The following is a 20,169-nucleotide window of genomic DNA, read 5'->3' on the forward strand; positions in this document are numbered from 1 at the left end:
CCATTTCCAAGAATCGGCGGTCAGACCTCTCCAGGAACGCATCTCAGCTACACAACCATGACAAAACCCAGTTGGTGGGGCAACCCGGGAAGCTCCCCACCCCCCCATGCGGCAAACGTTTGGCCATTCTCAGGACGATCTCACTGCACACGCCGGGGCAGAGGGGGGGGGGAATGTGGCACCCAGGGCTGTTCACCCAGAGAGCGGGGAGACCACCACTTCGTGGCCCTTCTGCTCTGCTAGGAGCGGGTGTCGCAGGCTGGCTTTTCCCAGGCCGGCTTCTCACCCACACCGGGGCCCTGATCCTTTGCGGTCTGGGAAAGCAAAACCCTGGCTTTGCGGTGCAAGGGCCCCCTCCCTCCCTCCCCCCAGCCCCTGAATTGGGGGGATGGGACACCGGGCAACGGGTGGCTCAGGCTTCAGCACCCCGGGCAACGTGCGGGGGGGCCAAACCGGAGGTTAAGGGTTCATCTTGTTTGCCTGGATGGTTCGCGCCTTCAGGCCTTTGCAGAAGCAGCCTCTCTCCCCACCCCCCTTCCTTTGGAAGTTTTATTCCTAATCAGAAAGTTCTCGGACAAGGTTAGGAGAGGACGCAGGTGGCCAGGATCTGCAGGCAACACCCCTGGAACCCTTCCGAGGGCTCCCTGTGATGTCAGCGCCATCTTCCCACTTGTAAGCTGGAGAGTGTCCTGGGGGGGGGGGGGGATGGGAGCCACCACTAGGGCTGAACGGGGGGGGGGGGGCGGTGTTCAGCAATCCCAGACCTCTGGTCCTACGAGCAGCAGCAGCAAGGGCGGCTTCCCCGCCACACAGAGACACGCGGCAGCCCTTGCGAAGAGCGGTGCTCTCCATGGCCTGTGTTTGGGAAGGGGGGAGGGAGGGGGCGGCCGAGCCAGGGACCCAGGTGGGGAGGGGGCTGGCTTTCAGCATGATGGATTCGCTGCCATCTGTGCCTGGTCCAGCAGAGGAGGAAATTTTCACAGCTGTTTTCCTGCTCAAAGCCCTGCCAGGCAGCGTTTATTTTCTCGGGGAATGCAAACGCAGAGCGATGATCTCCCTGGGGGGCGAACACCTGAGAGGCCCTTTATGAGCCGGCGGATTAGCAATAATAAGGCCGGCCGCGGCAGCGCGCCCCCTCTCCCAGCGCCCAGGCCCAGCGCGGACACCTGAGCAGCGGAAATGAGAGCAGCGGCCCAGGTGTGGGCAGGCTGGGAGGGCTGCATCTTGTCCGGGGCCGAGGGGGCGGGGGGACGAGTGGGGCAGGGCCAGCCGCTCGGGAGCAGGCCAGCCGCGGCACTCACCGCCAGGGGGAAGACGGTGGCCACGCGCTCCAGGCCGCTGCCCCGCAAGAAGGACTTGTTCTCCTTGTACGGGACGTCCCGGTTCACTTTCTCCAGCAGCAGCTCCAAGACTTGGGTCGCCAGGGTGGGCTCGCAGGCCAGCGCCCTCCACATGGTGCCGGAGTAGCTGCAAGGGAGGGAGGAAGGCCGGGCCGGGCCGGGCCGGGCCAGGAGAGGGCGCCGCTCGGCATCAGCAGGGGCACCGCAGCCGGTCAAGGCGGCAGCGGGAAGCCCCTCCCCAGCTAGCAAAGCGCCACGAGACGCCCCCCTGCCGTCCAGGAGGGGGGCTGCTAGGGAGCCCTTGAGCTAGGAGCAGTGCCCCAAAGAGCACGCCCCACCCCCTGCACGCCACAGGCACGCAGAGCCCTGAAGCCCAAGGACTCCACAGACGGACGTTGCCAGCCCACGCTGCCAACCCTCCTCCGAGTGCAGGGGGGCCCTGCTCAGCTAGGAGCTTGCCTGGCCCCAACGCCCCCACCCCACCCCACCCGTCCCACTATTTCCATCAGCGGTGCTTCTGCTGCCCCCACCCCCGCTCCCCTCCCAGCAGGGCCAAGGCCAGCCCCCCTCCCCTCCCTGCCCCACAGTCCATCTCCACCTTGGAGAAACTGGGGCCCCAGCCGCCTCCGCCGGGCCACAGGAGCCGTGGAGCCAGGCCTACGACAGCCGGCCCCTAGAGAGGCAGGAGGCATTGGCTGCTGCAGGAAGCAGGGGGACAGGTGCGTCGGGGGGGGGGGGGAGAATAGAGGCCCCCGTGGGACTGACCAAGCAGACAGGACTGTTCTGCCCAAAGCAGCGCGGCAGCCCGGGAACGGCCCCCGGCCCCCCGCCCCCCCCTTTGTACCCTGTGGGGCAAAGGAGGTGAGGAGAGGAGAGCTCCAAACCTGCCTTGGCCCAGAAGGAGCCCACACACACACACACACACACACACACACACACACACACTCTCCTGGGGGGGGGGGGAGACACAGTCGCTGCACCGTCTTTGGCCCACCAGCTGCACCAGCTCCAAGCGGCTCAGGGCGGAGGGAGGGAGCGCGGGGGCGCGCGCAGAGCGCTGCCTACCTGTCCAAGGGGAGTGGGTGGCTCAGGAGGCTGGACACGACGGCGGCCTTGTGCTGGGTGGCCAGGATGTAGACGGTCTGCTGGGCCGCCTTCCGCACGGCCTCCTCCTCCACCTCCTGCAGCTGGACGTGCACCACGTCCAGGATGTCGGGCACCTGCGGGAAGAGGCCCGGCTCAAGGGGCTGCCGGCCGGCCCGCTCCACCCACGCCCCCGAGGTGCCGCGCAGCTGCCGGCGGGCCTCAGCAGCCCACTCCCGGCGGAGCGGAACCCAAACGCAGCCTGGCCTGACGCCCGCCCGGGCCAGCACTCGGGTCTCCTCACAGTGCCGGCCCCGAGGGCTCTGTGCCACCTGCGGTAGCAGAGGCGGGAAGCCAATATGCACCCGTTGCTGGGGAGCATGGGCGGGAGAGTGCTGTGGCACCATGTCCTGCTTGTTCATCCCTGGCTGGTTGGCCCCTGTGTGACCAGAGTGCTGGACCAGGTGGACCCTGGGCCGGATCCAGCCTCAGGGCTCTTCTGAGGTTCTGCTGTTAGTCACAGCAGCCTCCCGCTAGCACCCCAAAGCCATGCTGACCCTAACACTGGAGGCAATCTATAGCTCTCCAGGGCCTCTTCTCCCCAAGGTGTGCCAGCTGCAGACCCCCCAAGGCTGTCTTCTGCTTAAGCCCTCACCCCCAGGATGCCACGAACGGTGAGCTTCAACGTCCACCGTCTTTGCAACCTCCACCTTCTGCCGCTTCCTATGTGAAATCCAAGCCCTGCTCTAAAGGATGGCCGGGGGGGGGGGGGGGAGACTAACAATGCACAAAGCAAGTGGGGCAGTGAGGACAGCTGCCCTTCCACGTGTTCTTCCCTGGGCGGGGGGACACCCCGCCCCCATCTGCCTCCCGGCAGCCCTGCCCAGGAAGCCAATGAGGCCTCCAGCAAGCGCCACGCCGGCATCACTGCCCCAGGGCAGCTCTTCCAATGGGGAGTGCGGGGGGGGGGGGGCTTCTCAACACCTGAGAAGCACGGCTGCTGCTGCTGCTGCTCCCCCCAATCCCAGCCCAGGTGAGTTGCTGCGTAGGACAGCTAACAGGGCCGGCTCCGACGCAGCGCTGACAGGCAGGACAGAAGGGTTGCCACCCAGCACCCTCCCAGCACCAACAAGCAGGTCAGCATGACACCTCAACTGTCTAAGGGGTGGGTGGGAGGAGAGAGGAGCAAAACGCAGGCGGACACGCAGCTGAGCCGCTCCTCACCTTCTCGGCCAAGACAGCCCCGCGCTCCTTCAGGATGGAGTTGATCATGACGGCGGCGGCGCGCGAACAGTTCCTGTCTGGATCCGCCAGGCCTTCCAGCATGGAGAGGAGGAGGCTCAGCAGCTGGTCCGGGGGCAGGCGCCTCGCCATGACCTGGGAGAGGGGAGAGGGCCCCGGGGGGGGGGGGGAGAGTCATCCCGCCCGCTGGCATTCACAGCACACACACACCCCGGTCCCCCTCAGCAGGAGTCGCCTCTTCGGCGGGTGGCGAAAGGCCAGCGCTGGACAGAGATGTTGCTGGCTCAGCTCTTCTCCAAATCGGGACTTCTGGGGAGCGGCCTTGAGGCTGCCTGGACGCCTCTTCCACTCCGGCAGAACGGCCTCCCCAGTCCTCAGCCCACGGGGCCAGTGGGGCTCCCTGCAGCCCCCAGGGAGCTGTGACCAGCCTGAGGCACAGCCACAGGGCTGCCAAGGGAACTCCATGGGGTGGGGTGGGGGGGGTTCATGTCTTGCCCTCCAAGACTGCCTGGACCAGGCACCAATTTAGAACCAGGGTTTGGGACAGAACCCAGCTCGGGGCTCGCCAAAGGACGGGCGTTGCCACGCCGATGCCCAGCCAGCTCACGACCCTAACCTTGGCAATGCTGCAGCAGGCCTGGAAAAGGACGTTGACGTCTGGATCCTTCAGCCCCGGCTTCATGGCTTTCAGTTTCTCTATGGACTCGTCTCTGTGATCCCGAGAAAACCCTACAGGAGAGGAGGAGGAGGAGGAGGAGGACGAGGAAGAGAACAGCCAGCCCTGCTGAGACGGCCGGCTCCAAGCGCTGCCCCTGGCTGGGCTGGTGCAAGCGCTACCCTGCAAGCCAAGGGCCGCATCCTGAAGCCCTCGGCCAGGGCAGGTCCTCGCCCAACGAGGCCAATGCTGCATCCTCCACAGCTCCTGCTTCTGCTGGGCTCCGTCCATCACAAAGGACACAGCGCCCCCCGCTGTCCAGAGAGCAAAGAGCCCACACCAGACAACGACGGCACTGCACCCCAATTGCCAGGCCTGGGGCGGCAGGGGAACGGGTGCGGGTTTCAGCGCCTTTTAGGGGAAAGGGAAAGCCAAATCCCCCAGTTTCGTATCGTTCTTCTTTTTATGAGATTTGCTTCGTGGAAGGAGTGCTGGAGGGCCACAAGAAGCCTGGCAGACCACGTCAACGTTTCCGGGGGAAGAGAGGGACCCTAAGAGTGAACTAGCTGACTTTCTAGCGCTCACGTGCATTTGGGGGAGAACGTGGCGGGCAGCCCAGGGCGACACGGGTGCGACGAGCCCCCTTCAGAGGACAGCCATGGGGTGGGGGGAGGAAGAGGTCATCAGAAACATGGGCCGGGGGAGGCGCTTCGCCACAGGGAAGTCCCACCAGCAACGGCAGGGGCTCGGGCCGCCATGGTTACCTTCGTAGTACAGCTGCACGTAGAGCAGGGCGTAGACGCCGTCCACAGCATGCTGGCGGACGCTGGCCAAGGAGTCAGTGCAGCGGGGGGAGAAGAGCGCCATCAGCTGCCCCAGGTTGTAGAAGGGGACCAGCGCCTGTGCGGGGGGGGGGGGGAGAGAGAGAGAGAGAGAGCAGCCTCGAGGGAGCCCGGGTCCGCCAGGGGCTGCAACGCTCTGCGCCAGGACCAGCCAAGCTCTAGCCAGCAGTACGCAGGCAAGCCTGGCCAAGGGTGATGCTGGGAGCAGGGCAAGGAAAGCAGCAGGCAGAGGGCAGCCAGGGGCAGCGCAGGCCCCGCCCAGGCCGGAGGGCTTTGGCACCCTGCGGCCGCCAAGAGCTGCTGCGGCCATCCCACGTGGCTAGACCTCAGCGTGTCCGCGCAGCGCCACAGGGGCCGCAAGGGGCCCCGAGACAGAACCAGCGCTGCCGCTGCGTCTGTCTTTCTCGCGATTCATCTTTTGTTCTGTTGCGTTAGCATCCACAATGAAAGAAGAGAAACCAGCCCCACCACCACCACCGGACCTGCGCTGCGAACGACAGCAGTGCTCCGCGTGCCCAGTGACGCCGCTCCCCGCTCGGCTCAGCCCCCGCAGCCACGCCGTGGCCTCCTGGCCTCACAAGGCACAGAGCGTGAGAAGCAGCCCAGGAAGGCCCCGAAACAAGAGCTGGAACAGCCCCACCCCCACCCCCCCGGGACCAGAAGGGCTGCCTGGGCCGGCCTGCAGCACGCAAGACCCGATTCCGGGCCAAGGAGCAAAGCAGCCCCACCGCTCCGAAGGGGCCGCGGAGCAGCACGGAAGACTCACGCTGACGTTGAGTTTCTCCCGATAAAACTCCAACACGGCGGCGCTGACGTCCACGGCACGCTCCCGCTCGTGCTCCTTGGCGGACTTGATCCACGGGCTCAGGTGCTGTGGAGACAGCGAGGAGGGGGTCTGCCCAAGGGAGCCCACGGCGCTGCCTGGCCAAGGGCTCCTTGAGGCCACGGCCAGGAGGCGGTGGAGGAGGAGAAGGCCTCCTGGCCTCTGGCTGCTTGGAGCAAGGCAAGCTGGGGTGCCTGGAGGGGGCTCAGGCAGGGGCCTTCAGCCCTGCGGTGCTACAGCGGGACTCCCACCCTGCCAGGCTCAACAAGGCAACCGTGGGGGGGGGGGTGCGGGATAGGAAGGGAACACCGGGGCAAGGAGCAGGCGCCTCCCATCAAGAACAGGGCCAGTCTCAGTTCTCCCATTCCCCCCCTCCCCGGTACAAGGAGCATGAAGCGCAGGAGGGATGAAACCTGGACTCCCCCCTACCTCAAACATGGTCTGCAGGCCGTGAGGGGTCATGTGCCGGTAGAGGAGGCTCTTCAGCAAGTCCTTCAGGGCATGGAGGGTGTCACCCCACAGAGGCTAAAGCGGAGGAGAGGGGGAGAAGCGCAGGGCGTTTGGGGGGGGGACCAGAAGGAGAACAGCCAGCAGCAAGGAGCATCAGGCAAGAAGCGACGCTCTGCCGAGGCGGCTGCCCCCTGCGCCCCAACCCGGCATGGAAACGCCGCCAGGAAAATCGGGCAGCTGCACCGCCCGACACTGGTCCTGGCCAGGTCCCCACCCACGACGTGGACTGTCGAGGGCCCTGTCTGCTTGAGGCACGCACGCGGATCTGGGCCTAGCAGGTTCAAAGAGTTGCAACAGCCGGTGGATTTGGGGAAGCGGTACCCATGCAGCGCGTAAACAACCTACAGAATTTGGCCTCCCAAATTAGAGCTACCTGAACGTCCCCTTAGGTGGCCCAATTTACAAATTCCAGACTCAACGTGGAGTTAAGTTGCTGCAAAACGTTTTTTGTGTCTCAAGCTGGGTGCTCAGTGCGCTGCCCCAGGGCGCCTACGGACCCGCCACCGGACTCTCCGCCCCTCCTGGTTTTTAGTCTACTTTTTAAATTGCACTTCTTTTTGGTTCGGAAGCTGGTACGTTGCCCCCGCCCCGGCTGTGCCTCGTACCTCTTTCTGCCCGGACTCCAACACCGGCCCGTCTCTCTCCCGCAGGGCTTCGTGCAGAGGGAGGGGCAGCACACTGGCCAAGCAGGTCTCTGTCAGCTCAGCCTTCTCAGCATCATTCAAAGGGGGCTCCAGGACCCTGACGTGCAAGTCAAGGAGCAGGATGTGACCCTTTGGGGCTGGCCGACCGGGGCTGCGAGGAACAGAGCTTAGTGGCAGCAGAATTGGGGAAGAGTTCACGCAACGCAGAATTAACTTATGGAACTCACTGCAACAAGATGTGGAGATAGCCACTCCCTTGGGCTTTGCTGTGGGTCAGACAAATTAACGGAGGAGCGGGATGGGAGCGGGGGAGTCAGCTGGCAGCTATGCGGAGCCTCCTCGCTCAGAGGCCGCCAATCTCTACCAGCTGCCGGGGAGCAGCAATGGAAAGGAGGGCTGCGGCCTCCCAGCAACCTCGAGGCCTCCGGGCGGCCACCGAGGGAAAGGGCAGGAGCCGGGGGAAGGCGGCGGGGGCGGCGCTTTGGCCCAACCCAGCAGGGCCGCCCCGATGGCCTTTCAGTCCCGTGTCAAAAGGGCGAACATGCTGGAGCATGTTGAGCCCGAGGTCAGAAAAACCCCATCTGGAAGGCCGAAGGGCCCCTCCCAGCCGACGCCTCCACCGAGCTCCTGCCAGGGTTTCTAGTTCTGCCCCAGCGGTGGGGTGCGAAGGAAAGGATACACCAGGTACATGCAGGCCGCCATGGCTCTCTGGCGGATGGGAGTGCGCAGGAAGTCCGGAGGTTCTGCCTTGATGAAGTCCTGTGGAAGAGACACCGAGATGGAGTCACGGCCGCTGCCACCTTCCGCTGGAGGGACGCCGGCACCCGCCCCCAGCCCCCCAACACGCAAGGGGCCTCCCTCTCTCTCCACACTGCCAGCGCCCAGCAGAAAACTTCCTGTTAGAGCAGTACGACAATGGAACCAGTGACCTAGGGAGGTGATGGGCTCCCCCACACTGGAGGCCTTCAAGAGGCAGCTGGACAACACTGTCAGGGATGCTTTAGGGTGGATTCCTGCATTGAGCAGGGGGTTGGACTCGATGGCCTTGTAGGCCCCTTCCAACTCTGCTATCCTATGATTCTATGACCTCATTCCCAGCCAGCACAATGGGGAAGGCTTTGGGCCAAGGCAGGGGCGGCCTTGGAAGTTAGCAGGGGAACCAGATCAGACAGACGTGTTTCTAGACACCGTAAGAGGAAGAGATGCTCCCATTTCCGAAACCATTAAGCAAGCTGTGGCAGTGGCAGAGGCAGGGGGGTGGGGGCTTCACTACGGTATTCCCCAGGAGCCCCCATCCCTCATCTCCTTTGGGATGGATCAGGCTGCCTGGAACCCCGGGCGGAGGGAAAGGCGGCCTGCAGAGCCTGCTCCGCATGTGGCATCCTGGGCAGCTTTGAGCCCAGCCCCCAGCTTGGGAGAGGGCAGGCGGCGCTAGAAGCCCGCGAGGGAAGCGGCTCCTTACCATCATCTGCGAGACAAGCTCCACCTTGCGGGAGAAGCGGAAGTCCCTGGCCTGGGCGCTGCTGCAGATGGCCTGGCAGATCATGCAGACACTCTGGATGAGGCACAGCTTCAGGGTCAGGTCCTGAGAGCAGAGACCACAAGAATGGAAGAGCCCCGAGGCCAGATCAGACCAGGGTCTGCCTAGCCCAGCGTGTCCTGTTCCCAGGGCAACCAGACAGCTGCCTGAAGCAATGCCCACCCACCCCACAGGTAGGACATGAGGGCCAGAGCACCCTCCTGCACACATCTTTCCCAGCAGCTGGCAGATGTGGACACAGGCAGGGGGACCTGCACGGGGCCCACGCATGGACCACACGAGCGAGGCGACCCTTCTTCCCAGGGCTTGAGGGTCCCCCACTCCTGCCAGAGCGAGGCAGGGTCACTGCTGGGCAAAGCCCCCGGCCAACAGGACCCCTCTGCCACGGACTCTCTGCCACAGTATGACAATGGAACCAGTGACCTAGGGAGGTGGTGGGCTCTCCCACACCAGAGGCCTTCAAGAGGCAGCTGGACAAGCATCTGTCAGGGATGCTTTAGGGTGGATTCCTGCATTGAGCAGGGGGCTGGACTCGATGGCCTTGTAGGCCCCTTCCAACTCTGCTGTTCTATGATTCCATGACTCCCAGGAGAAGGGCAGAGACCCCCACTGCCTAAGGATGGCGGCACACGCTTCTGTGGGCTAAAGTCCACTTCACCAGGGTTACCCTAGATTGGGAGGTGGGATGGGGGGCAGATTATAAATAGGGAGGTCAAAGGGAAAGGTGGGATACATAAATCCCGGGAATTCCTCTTGTAGAAAGCCTTGCATGGGAGCGCAAGGCTGGGCCTGACCCCCACCAAGCCCACATTACGAACACTGGGCAGGCAAGGGACACGGCCTGGAGACGTGCCCCACGCACAGCACCCTTGCCGTGGGGCAGAACCACCAAAGCACCATCCCACTGGAAGAAAGGGCCGGGCGGAGGTTGGTGGAAGCAAAGTACGTTTTGGCAAAACCCCTCAGGCTGCTCAAAACCCGAAGGACCCTGGCACTTGATCAGAGCTTGACTGATCTGCAGCTGCGCCGCCCCGCCCTGGTGTTCCTCACCCAGCCCAGCCTCCAAGCGGCTCAAGGTGCCACCGTCAGCACCTCGGCTGCCCAGCAGGTGCCCACAGAGGTTAGTGCAAGCGACAGAGCAGAAGGAAGGCATTAGTAAGACCATGAGGAACGTGGTGCCGCCGCCGCCTCCTCCTCCTCCTCCGGGCAACAGGCAGCTCCCGTTCCAGAGACGTGCAGTGAGCGCCTCGGGGAGGGAGGGGGCGCGGCACCTGCAGCACATTCGGGGGAGGAGCCTGGAGTCGGCCCCCGGGGCCCTCTTTTCCCTGGACCAGCACCAACGGCCTGCTAGGTGGCCGGATCAGAAAAAGCCTCACCCAGGGAGAGGCCGAAAGGGGTCCGGCTCTGTGCTTCCATGCTGCTAGCGCCCTTCTGGCTAGTGGCTTTGAGGAAGGGAGGGAGGGGGGGTCACGTTCCCCTTGTGTAGGGCAGGCGGCTCACTTGTGCGGCTGCAAGTCTGCCCAGGAGGCGCCCCCACCCCACCCCAAGGCAAGCCGGGCTCGATCTGGACAGCCGTGCAGGCTGACACGCTGGCCTCCTCGCAAGAAGGACGAGCCTCCACGCCTCCACCCGCCCATCCCCAAGCCCTGCAAGAGCAGCGGCAGCCTCGGCGCCTCCTTCGCCAAGGGGTGGGACAGGGGAGCTTCCCTCTCCGCTCACAGGGACATGGGGAGCTGCTCCCGCCTGGGCCAGGCCACCGGCTGGTCCATCCAGGCCCGCGCTGGCCGGCTCCTTAGCCTCTCTGGCGGAAAGAAGGGCCTTTGCCAGCCCCACAGCCCGGGCCCTTCTGCCTGCAACGCGCTCGGCCACTGAGGCCTGCCCCTCCCCTTGCTGCCGCCTCCCTCAGGACCAGCGCCTGGGCTGTGGAGGTGCGCACATGTGGGGCACCCTTCCCCTTGGAGAGTGGCCAGGGCCTCATTCTGGAAGCAGAGTCAAGACCCGCTTGGCCAGATGTAAGTGGCGAACCGGGCCCTCTCTGACAGGGTGAGCAGTAGGCAGGGGATGCCCTCGGCAAACGCCCTCCCCCCCTTCCCCGGTTCTGCTCCTTCCTCCGTGGAGCTTGCTAAAGAAGAGAGAAGCAGCTTGAGAGGACAGAGGAGTGCAGGTTGAGGGCCTTACACTGTACCTTGGTTTCTACCTTTATCCCCAGAACCTGAACAAAATAAAGGAGACACGCGTTAACAACGCCGGAGCCCGAGCCCGTGAATCGTGGCCGTCAGCCCCCTCCCCCACCCTGCCGCGGGGGATGCAGCCAGACTCACCTTGGTGTTGAAGTACAGGAAGATGTTCCGGAGGAAGTCGGCATCGATCCGGGCCAGCACCAGCTCCTTGGGGGCATGCTTGGCCACGTAGCCGTAGCATAAGATCAGGGTGCTCTTGACCTTCTCGACCTCATTGTCGCTGCGATCCTGGGTTGGAAATGGGCAACGAGGCTTTTTGGTTGCTTGGAAAGGGTTAACCGGATCAACCTTCCTTCCTTCGTCTGTATCGGGGTTTAATTGGCCCCTGCCCTTTCTCCCACAGCCATCTCTTGACCTTCCAATCTGGCTCTCTGCTCCACTCCTCCATTTTCTTATCTCTCCTCCTCGCTTCGTCATGAGGACGGCCTTTTGCCTCTCCGGTATCCGAGATGACGACGTATGTATTTTTTTAAAACTTAAAATAAAAGCTATTCTTCTTCTCTTTTTCACCTTTACTGTAAGTTGTAACAGACTGTTTATTGCCAACTGCTGTCTGTGCATTCATCAAGCTACCTGCGTATTACCTACAGAGTCTGGATTGGATGATGAAGGAGGAGTCTTCGAGAATGAGCTACACTGCAGGGCTGCTGTAAGCCATCATGCTTTGCCAACCAGCCATAGGGAAAAGGGCGGTACAGGGAATCATAGAATAGCAGAGTTGGAAGGGGCCTACAAGGCCATCAAGTCCAACCCCCTGCTCAGTGCAGGAATCCACCCTAAAGCATCCCTGACAGATGCTTGTCCAGCTGCCTCTTGAATGCCTCTAGTGTGGGAGAGCCCACAACCTCCCTAGGGAACTGGTTCCATTGTTGTACTGCTCTAACAATCAGGAAGTTTTTCCTGATGACCAGCTGGAATCTGGCTTCCTTTAACTTGAGCCCGTTATTCCATGTCCTGCACTCTGGGAGGATCGAGAAGAGATCCTGGCCCTCCTCTGTGTGACAACCTTTTAAGTATTTGAAGAGTGCTATCCTGTCTCCTCTCCATCTTCTCTTCTCCAGGCTTAACATGCCCAGTTCTTTCGGTCTCTCCTCATAGGGCTTTGTTTCCAGACCCCTGATCATCCTGGTTACCCTTCCTGGATGACCAGGAGGAGTCTTAGAGAATGACACCAAAACCAGCTCTGGGGACATGGCTCCAGATTCGGAAGCCACGCTGTCCCCGGACACTTGGTGCACACCTGGAAGACCTGCGCTGCCAGGCCAGGATGTGGTGGGGGGGCGAACATGCCAGGTGTGGGGGTCTCACCTTGAAGATACTGAAGAGCCCTGCGGACTTTTTGAAGACGTCGGACTTCACGAACTCCTCCAGCTTGCCCAGGGTCTCATCCAGGTGGTTGACTGCGCACAGCCCCAGGCAGGAGGCCAAGCCCTGAAGGGAAGGCAGAGGAGCTCAGCAGTCACCAGCGCCGTTGCACCCCGGCCCCAGAGGAAAGCTGCAGGATCAGTGTGGGGACTGGCCCACCGCCTCCTTCAGCTCCCAGGCCCCCCCCCTTCCTGCAAGGAGCAGCCGTGCTTGGGCTTCTTAAGAACATCAGAAGAGCCCTGAGGCTGGATCAGACCGAGGGCCCGGCTAGCCCAGCACTCCGTCCACGCAGGGGCCGAGCTGGACGGCGCACGCTCTGCTGGTGGGAGTCAGCGCAGCACAGCGATGCCCCGGGGGCCTCCTCCCGCTGACAGCAAATCGGAAGCAAAGTCGCTGGACACGCTCCACATTGCACAGCGCAGGTGCACGTTACACCCAGCAGGCAGGCGCGAAGAGGAGGGAGGGGCCCCCAAGAGGCGGCCACTCGTTCCACACAGCACCCATCTCACCAGACACCCCCGTACCCAGCCGTGAATGATGCACTGGTTTTAAATGTTTGAGTGAGTTTTATGTGCTTTATGTTGTTTTTAATTGTGCTGTACCCCGCCTCGATCCAGAAGGAGAGGCAGGTAACAAATAAATATATTATTATTATTATTATTATTATTATTATTATTATTATTATTATTATTATTATTATTATTATGTCAGTTTCCTGGCTGCCAATCTGCCGCGAAGAGGCCCACGGCACGCCCCTCGTCCCTGCCTGCTTGGTTCTCCCCACCTGGGCCTGCACTGGACAGACCCGTCTGTTTCCGTGAGGGCAAGAAGCAGGGGCGCATCGATCCGCTGGGAGAGCTGCACAGCTCCAGAGCCTCCCCTGCTCAGCCCTCAAGAGCGAGGCCGGCGGGCGGGCGGCTTCTCCACTCCCGGCCCCGGTGTCCTCACCTCCCGCTCTGCCTCCTCCTGGTATCGGGCCGTTTCCAGCAGTTCTTGAAGCTGTTTCCGCACCAGGTCCTTGTCCGGACAAGCAGCCAAGGCGGTCCCAATGCACTTGTAGAGGAAGTTCTGGAGGACGGCGAAAGATGTGACACCAATCACAAGCTGGCAGCTTGGGCGGGGGAGAGCAGCTGCGCCTCCTCCGCCCTTGCTCACCACTGCCCAAAGCAGGAGGGAAGGACTGAGCTGCACCGTCTGAAGCAGGGCTGGCCAAACCCAGCACCATGGCATGAACCAGCCAACACTGGTGCAGGCAGACCCAGCCTTCTAGCCCACCTGCTACTGCTGGTCAAGAGCCCCCCCCCACACACATATGCACCAGCAGCCCCCGCAACAAGCCCGGCCGAGCCCAGTCCAAGCAACGGACCTTCTCTGAAGACGACCCGCTGTAGCTACTCAGCTGTCGGTACATTTCCAGAATCAGCTGACAGGTCCACGGCGTGTCCGAAATAGTAGTCAGGGTCTGCTCAAGGAACTGTGGGCAGATGCATTGATTTTATGAGCAGCGTTAGCAAAGGTGACCAGTCAGTCATGGCCAAGAGCTAGTCAAGAACTTCAAATACCGTATTTCTTCAATTCTAAGACGCCATCGATTGTAAGAAGCACACTAATTTCAGTACCACCAACAGAAAAAAAAAAAGCTATGATTCTAAGAAATAATAAATGCACCCACGATTCTAAGACGCACCCCGTTTTTAGAGATGTTCATATGGGGGGGGGAGCGTGTCTTAGAATCGAAGAAATAGGGTACTTTTTGGTTTTTCCTTTTCCTTTTCTTTTTTTGTTTAAAAAAGGCGGGGTACAGAAGAAGAGCCCTGAAGCTGGGCCAGCCCCCAGCGGGCCTCTCTGCTCCCGTGTTCTGCTCACACAGCAACTAACCAGGAATCCCACAAGCAGGACAGGGGCGCAATTTAGCTCCCTCCGGCCAAGGTCCTCAGCCGTGGCTTTACTGCCTCTGGTCCCGGAGGCAGCATCTAAGCCATGCTTTTTATATTGTATTTTGTATTTGTGTTTTTAACCTGTTGGTTGTTTTATGATGGTTTTAATTTTTGTGAACCGCCCAGAGAGCTTCGGCTATTGGGCGGTATAAAAATGTAATAAATAAAATAAATAAAATAAACAAACGAGGACTAGCAGCCATTGACAGCTTTCTCCTCCAGGAATCTCACCGAGTCCTCGAAGCACTGCGCTTTGGACGTGGGGAGGAGCGCGAGGGGACGGCCTCAGCAGGAGAGGCTCCTGCTGCAGCTCGTGGCCCCTGAGGACCGGCGTTCCCTTACCCAATGCCCGGCAGACAAGGACCCTTCCGCCCCAACAAAACTTCCCAGTGAGCTGTTCAGGCTGACGCTTTGGCACACAGAGCTCTCTCGCTCTCGCTCTCCCCTCCCCTCCAGCTTTGAGGAGATGCTCTTACCGTCAGCAGCTGCTCTTCCCATTCCTTCTGGGACAGGGATGCCTTTGTGTTCGCTGGAAGAAAGCAAGGGAGACGGAGAGAAGACAAGGGCGGGGGGCGTTAGGGCTTCTGGTCTTCCTGACAAAGTCTGGCAGCCAAGTAGCAGCCGCACGCGCAGGAAAGGAGGGCCTCAGGGTCATCCCCAGCCACGGGCAAGCAGATTCAGCCACGCATCTGTTCTCTGGGAGCCGCACCGCATTCCACCTTTGCTTTGAGAGAGGCTACAGCCACATCACACCAGTCCTTTTCCAGCTTCATTGGCTGCCAGTCCAGGTCCGGGCCCGATTCAAAGTGCTGGTACTAACATTCAAAGTCCTAAATGGTTTGGGGCCAGGCTAAATGGTTTGGGTCCAGGCACGACAGGACCTGGAGGACACAGGGCGGCCGCTCCCCAGGCCCTGCCTGGTTCAATCCTCCCAAAGGGAAGACCACATCACACCAGTCCTTCTACAACTTCATTGGCTGCCAGTCCAGGTCCAGGCCCGATTCAAAGTGCTGGTACTAACATTCAAAGTCCTAAATGGTTTGGGGCCAGGCTATCTGAAGGAAAGCCTCCTCCCATATGTACCTGCCCAGACCCTAAGATCATCCTCAGGAGTCCTTCTCCATGAGCCCCTGCCAAAGGAAGTGAGGCAAGTGGCTACTAGGAGGAGGGCCTTCTCCGCTGTGGCACCCCGGTTGTGGAATGAGCTCCCTAAAGAGGTTCGCTTGGCACCTACATTAGATGCTTTTAGACGCCAGGTAAAGACCTTTTTATTCTCCCTGCATTTTAACAGTCTATAAATTAATTTTAACTTTTCTGTTTTAAATTTGTATTTTAAATTTGTATTTTTGCATTGCTGTTTTTATCTTGGTTGTGCTTTTATATTGTATTTTATATTATGGTTTTATACTGTTGTTTTGCTTTGAATTGTCTTTAATTTTGTAAACCGCCCAGAGAGCTTCAGCTATTGGGCGGTATAGAAATGCAACAAATAAATAAATAAATTTGGGGACTTTTTTAGTCTACAAGAGAGACCATAAAGGAAGTCAAGGCGGCTTATTAAAAAACTACAAACGGTAGTCAGGCTCTTCCCCCTGTAGTTATAGAATCTGGAGTTTTATGTATTTTACCCTTTATTGTTGTTCCCCCCTTACGGAGGGGCGGGTAAGAAATATTATTATCATTATCATTATTATTATTGCTGAGCAGCAAGTCCAGGAGAGGCAGAAGCCGCCCTTCACACCAGGCAGAGGTCGTTATGTTCACAGCACAAGACGTCGTGAGCCCCACTCACTTAGATGCCGTTTTTAAAGAACGGGGAGCCAAGTTCGTGGAGGCCGGGGCCTGCAGCGACCAGCCAATCCATCCAGGCCGCTCTGCCTGAAGCTTGCCTACCAGTATGGCCCAGGTCAACAAAGGGCTCCCGGGCAATACCCATCAGTATTGGCCCTGCAGAATCTGAGACGTGAGCAGGAGAGAAGGTGCCTGCAGGGCCAGCTGGCAGTCCGTGTGGGAGCAAGGCCCTTCGTCCAATAAAGCGCTGCCCTGTTACGTCAGAGCACCGTTAACCTTGCAAATAGGCCCCGCAAGAGATGACCAGGCCAAGCGTTCCAAGCGCCTGCCTTCAGATCAGTGGTTCTCAACCTGGGGCACTCCAGATGTGTTGGACTGCATCTCCCAGAATGCCCCAGCCAGCTGGCTGGGGCATTCTGGGAGATGCAGTCCAACACATCTGGAGTGCCCCAGGTTGAGAACCACTGCTTCAGATGGTCATTTACAGGCCCTCTTAGACAGGCAGCCTTTTCTAGCCCGGTTGTGTAGAGGCAACGGGCTATTTGCCCATCCAGACCACGGGTCCACCAAGCTCAGCGTCTCTCCAGTATCAGAAGGAGAGGGCTTACTCTCACCACCACCCTCGGGCTCCGCTCCAGAGGCTCCTTGCACGGAGACACCAGGGACGGGGCTTGAGGTCTCCTACGCACAAGCCAGGGGCCTTGAGCACTGCCGTGATCAGGACAGGGCAGAGAGGTTCTAAAAACTGGGAGCTGCCACCCAGGCAGCCCTCAAGGACACCCAAGCGGCTGGTCTTGCGGCTGGCTGCTCAGGCTCTGAGACCTTTAGCCCCCTTGGCAAAGGGATCGCGTCAGGCCTCCCCGGCAAGGAGGTTTCACTCCTAAGCCAGCTGGAGTCCATGGTGCGGATCTGCCCCCTGGAGTCACTTTCGGAAGCAGGGAGGCCCACAAGAGGCAAACGGCAGCCGTCGCGCGAGTCCGCAGCTCTTTTACCTTCCAGATGTTCCACCAGAGCAGGGATCTTCTGGCTCCACAGCTGCTGGAGGGCTTTGTGGACACTCGGGTGCAGCACTCCCAGGAGACGGAGGGCTGCTGCCCCACGGCCTTCTCCTAGGTAAGGACGGGAAGCGACGACCTGGGTTGGAAAAAGCGGGAGCAGAGCAAGCAGGTGACCAGGCGGGAGCTGCTCCACGGCCCAGCGAGGCCTTCGCAGGAGCTGGTGCCAGAGTGAGGGAAAGGAGTACCACCAAACCGGGGGGGGGGGGGAAGGGAGAGCGACGCTCTGGGGTTATAAATCTGTATTTTTATTCTTAAATCGGTTCTTCAATGTACTCAACGCGTCCGAAACGCTTTGCACAAGCTGTCACCGGGGGGTTGAGGGTGAGGGGAGCGTCAGCACAGGGACTGAGGGGGTGTTGCACGAAAGGCAGCGAAGCCTGGCTTCCCCCAACATTCAGCAGCCAAGGGGCTGCTGGCCTGTGGGCCGACCCCTTTGCCCGAGGGCAGCGCTGCCATGTCACAACTGGGGCCAGAAACAGGGCGGCATCAAGACCTTCTGACACAAACTGCGTGAAGCAAGGAAGCCCACACGGCGGGTGCCCACCCCCATCCTCACCTGGGAAGCCTGAGTCAACTGGATTGTTTCAGGAGGAGACACAGCAGAGCACGCGTGCCTCTCAGCCCCCCAACTCTGCTCCAGTCGCTCGGACTAGAGGGCATGACAGGACCTGGAGGACACGGGGCGGCCGCTCCCCAGGCCCTGCCTGGTTCAATCCTCCCAAAGGGAAGACCACATCACACCAGTCCTTCTACAACTTCATTGGCTGCCAGTCCAGGTCCAGGCCTGATTCAAAGTGCTGGTACTAACATTCAAAGCCCTAAACGGCTTGGGGCCAGGCTATCTGAAGGAAAGCCTCCTCCCATATGTACCCGCCCAGACCCTAAGATCATCCTCAGGGGTCCTTCTCCGTGAGTCCCTGCCAAAGGAAGTGAGGCAAGTGGCTACCAGGAGGAGGGCCTTCTCTGCTGTGGCACCCCGGCTGTGGAACGAGCTCCCCAGAGAGGTTCGCTTGGCGCCTACAGTGTACTCCTTCCGTCGCCAGGTGAAGACCTTTTTATTTTCTCAGTATTTTAACACCTTGTTCTTTATTCATTCAGTCGCTTCCGACTCTTCGTGACTTCATGGAACACCTATTAACTTAAATTTAAACTTTGCTGTTTTAATTCCATATTTTAACCTATATCAATTTTTGCTGTGTGGTTTTATCCTGGTTGTACTTTTTATACTGTATTTTGTATTTGTGTTTTTAACCTGTTGGTTATTTTATGATGGTTTTAATTTTTGTGAACCGCCCAGAGAGCTTCGGCTATTGGGCGGTATAGAAATGTCATAAATAAATAAATAAATAAATAAAAAGAAAAGCAGCCCTGCCCACGCTCAGGTCAGCCTTGCCCCACAGCACTTACCAGCATCCTTGCCAGGAGAGCATAAGGGGACGGGAGGTTTGCTGGAAAAGAAGGAAGGAGCCCTGTAAGACCTCGGAACGAAGGAGACACCCGGGGGAAGAGGGGGGGCTGGGGGAGGGGGGGAGCCCCGGAAGCACACTGATGCAGCGAGCGGCAGAAGAGCCTCCGGCAGCTCATCAAAACAGGTTTTCCACAAAGCTGCCACGGTCAAGGCGCCGGCGCCAGGCCCCTCTTCTGGCAGGAAAGGACACAGCCATGAGGCCTACGGGCCGAAGCTTGTAGCCCACAGCTCAACAGTGCAACCCGTCAAAAGAGGGGCTTTTCTTTTTTTTAACTAGACCGGCATTGCGTCAGCTCTGCACGCGCAGTGGGTACATCAGAGCCCAGTTTCCCTTGCAGGAGGAGCTGCCTGTGCACACAGGAGGTTCTAGCCAGGTGTTCAGGCTCCCGGAGGAGCCCCTTCCGGGGCAGGACACGAACCGTTGGCATCGTAGAGGAGCTGGAAGTCCGACTCTTCCTCCTCTTGCCTCTGGGCTGCCAGATAGATGAGGCTCTTGCAGAGCGGGATCAAGGCGTTGGTCAAGTGGACGGGAGTCACAAACTCCAGCAGGTACGGCCAGAGGACCTGCAGGGCAGAAGCAGGCCACCTTTGCACGGCTGAGCAGCAGCGCTGCACCCCGCCCCCTCGAACGTGGTGTTGCCCTCAGGGCCTGCTGGTGGGCTCCCCGTGGGCAGCCGGCCGGCCACTGCATGGACTGAGTGGACCTTTGGTCTGAGCCAGCATCAGGGCTCTTCTACGTTCTCAACTAGATGGCGCCCCACCCCACCCCGCTCCAGCCCTCGCAAACTAGCCAGCCGAAGCAACAGAGCTGGACTTCTTCATGGTATGAAGTGATGGGAGGGACATTCCTCGGTGCTGCCTGCAAAGCCCGGCCTTCCCAGCTGCTCCCAGGCCTTTCACTCACTACCGGCCTGAGCAGTCGAAGCAGCACAGAACCCCGCACGTGCCCTGAAGCCACGGGCCCTCCTGCGCCCACAGGCCTCCCCCAGGCAGCGCTCGGCCCCTTCCGCCCTTTCCAGGCACTGAGCTGCCTGCTTCAGTCCCCCGGCGGCTCAGAGCAGCAGGCAAGAAGCCCCTCCCCCCCGCCCGAGGTCCTAGTGGCATCCCAGGTTACGGACACAGAGGAAGGACACCTCTCTCAGGAGGCAGCAGGGTTTGACCTCTGGCGAAAGACACGTGGCGCTCTAACGCGCGCATGAGAAGCTGCCCTTGCCCAGACTCACGTCTGCCATCCTGTCGACGGTGGTGCTGATGAGGAAGAGCGTGTTCACACTGATGTCTCGGACCTGGCCGTCCGTCAAGTCCTCTAGTTCCAGGGAATGTCTCCGGGGCAACTGGGAGGACTGAGCAGACACAGGAATTGGGCACAGGAATTGCCCCCCAGACAGCCCCCACAAGAGCATGGGGAAGAGTGATGCCAGGGCCAGGGCTGGGGTGGCCAATCCATCCTCCAAGCACACACGCACACCCCGGGGGAAGGGGGCTCTTCAGCCTCCACATCCCACACAACCCATTTCAGGAGATGATGAGTCATGCCGGGCACTGGGCTGCAATTCACAGGGCAAACGCAGCCCACTCAGATGCATTCAGAAGCCAGTTGCGGGCAGTTCAGCTGCGTTTCAAGGAATCAT

General features: G+C 60.4%; 1 protein-coding gene across 3 annotated transcripts in view; it reads right to left on the bottom strand.

Annotated features, from left to right (window-relative positions):
* Positions 1–20,169, bottom strand: part of MROH1 (maestro heat like repeat family member 1) — a 77,957-nt gene that overhangs the window by 11,207 nt on the left and 46,581 nt on the right. For 2 of the 3 annotated variants that reach the window (XM_063131251.1, XM_063131250.1), the window contains exons 14-33: positions 19,762–19,881; positions 18,958–19,102; positions 18,478–18,518; positions 17,005–17,146; positions 14,698–14,750; positions 13,651–13,758; positions 13,233–13,352; positions 12,228–12,350; positions 11,001–11,147; positions 10,865–10,891; positions 8,602–8,724; positions 7,819–7,898; positions 7,101–7,236; positions 6,415–6,510; positions 5,929–6,033; positions 5,085–5,220; positions 4,282–4,394; positions 3,648–3,800; positions 2,406–2,560; positions 1,302–1,467 (exon numbers count right to left, since the gene is read on the bottom strand). In XM_063131251.1, coding sequence (XP_062987321.1) covers positions 1,302–1,467; positions 2,406–2,560; positions 3,648–3,800; positions 4,282–4,394; positions 5,085–5,220; positions 5,929–6,033; positions 6,415–6,510; positions 7,101–7,236; positions 7,819–7,898; positions 8,602–8,724; positions 10,865–10,891; positions 11,001–11,147; positions 12,228–12,350; positions 13,233–13,352; positions 13,651–13,758; positions 14,698–14,750; positions 17,005–17,146; positions 18,478–18,518; positions 18,958–19,102; positions 19,762–19,881 — 2,289 coding nt within the window. The remainder of the gene's footprint in view (positions 1–1,301; positions 1,468–2,405; positions 2,561–3,647; positions 3,801–4,281; positions 4,395–5,084; positions 5,221–5,928; positions 6,034–6,414; positions 6,511–7,100; positions 7,237–7,818; positions 7,899–8,601; positions 8,725–10,864; positions 10,892–11,000; positions 11,148–12,227; positions 12,351–13,232; positions 13,353–13,650; positions 13,759–14,697; positions 14,751–17,004; positions 17,147–18,477; positions 18,519–18,957; positions 19,103–19,761; positions 19,882–20,169) is intronic. The other variant, XM_063131252.1, reaches the window with a different exon arrangement.

Source organism: Elgaria multicarinata, chromosome 7, assembly GCF_023053635.1.
Source record: "Elgaria multicarinata webbii isolate HBS135686 ecotype San Diego chromosome 7, rElgMul1.1.pri, whole genome shotgun sequence".
In the NCBI taxonomy this organism is placed as follows: domain Eukaryota; kingdom Metazoa; phylum Chordata; class Lepidosauria; order Squamata; family Anguidae; genus Elgaria; species Elgaria multicarinata.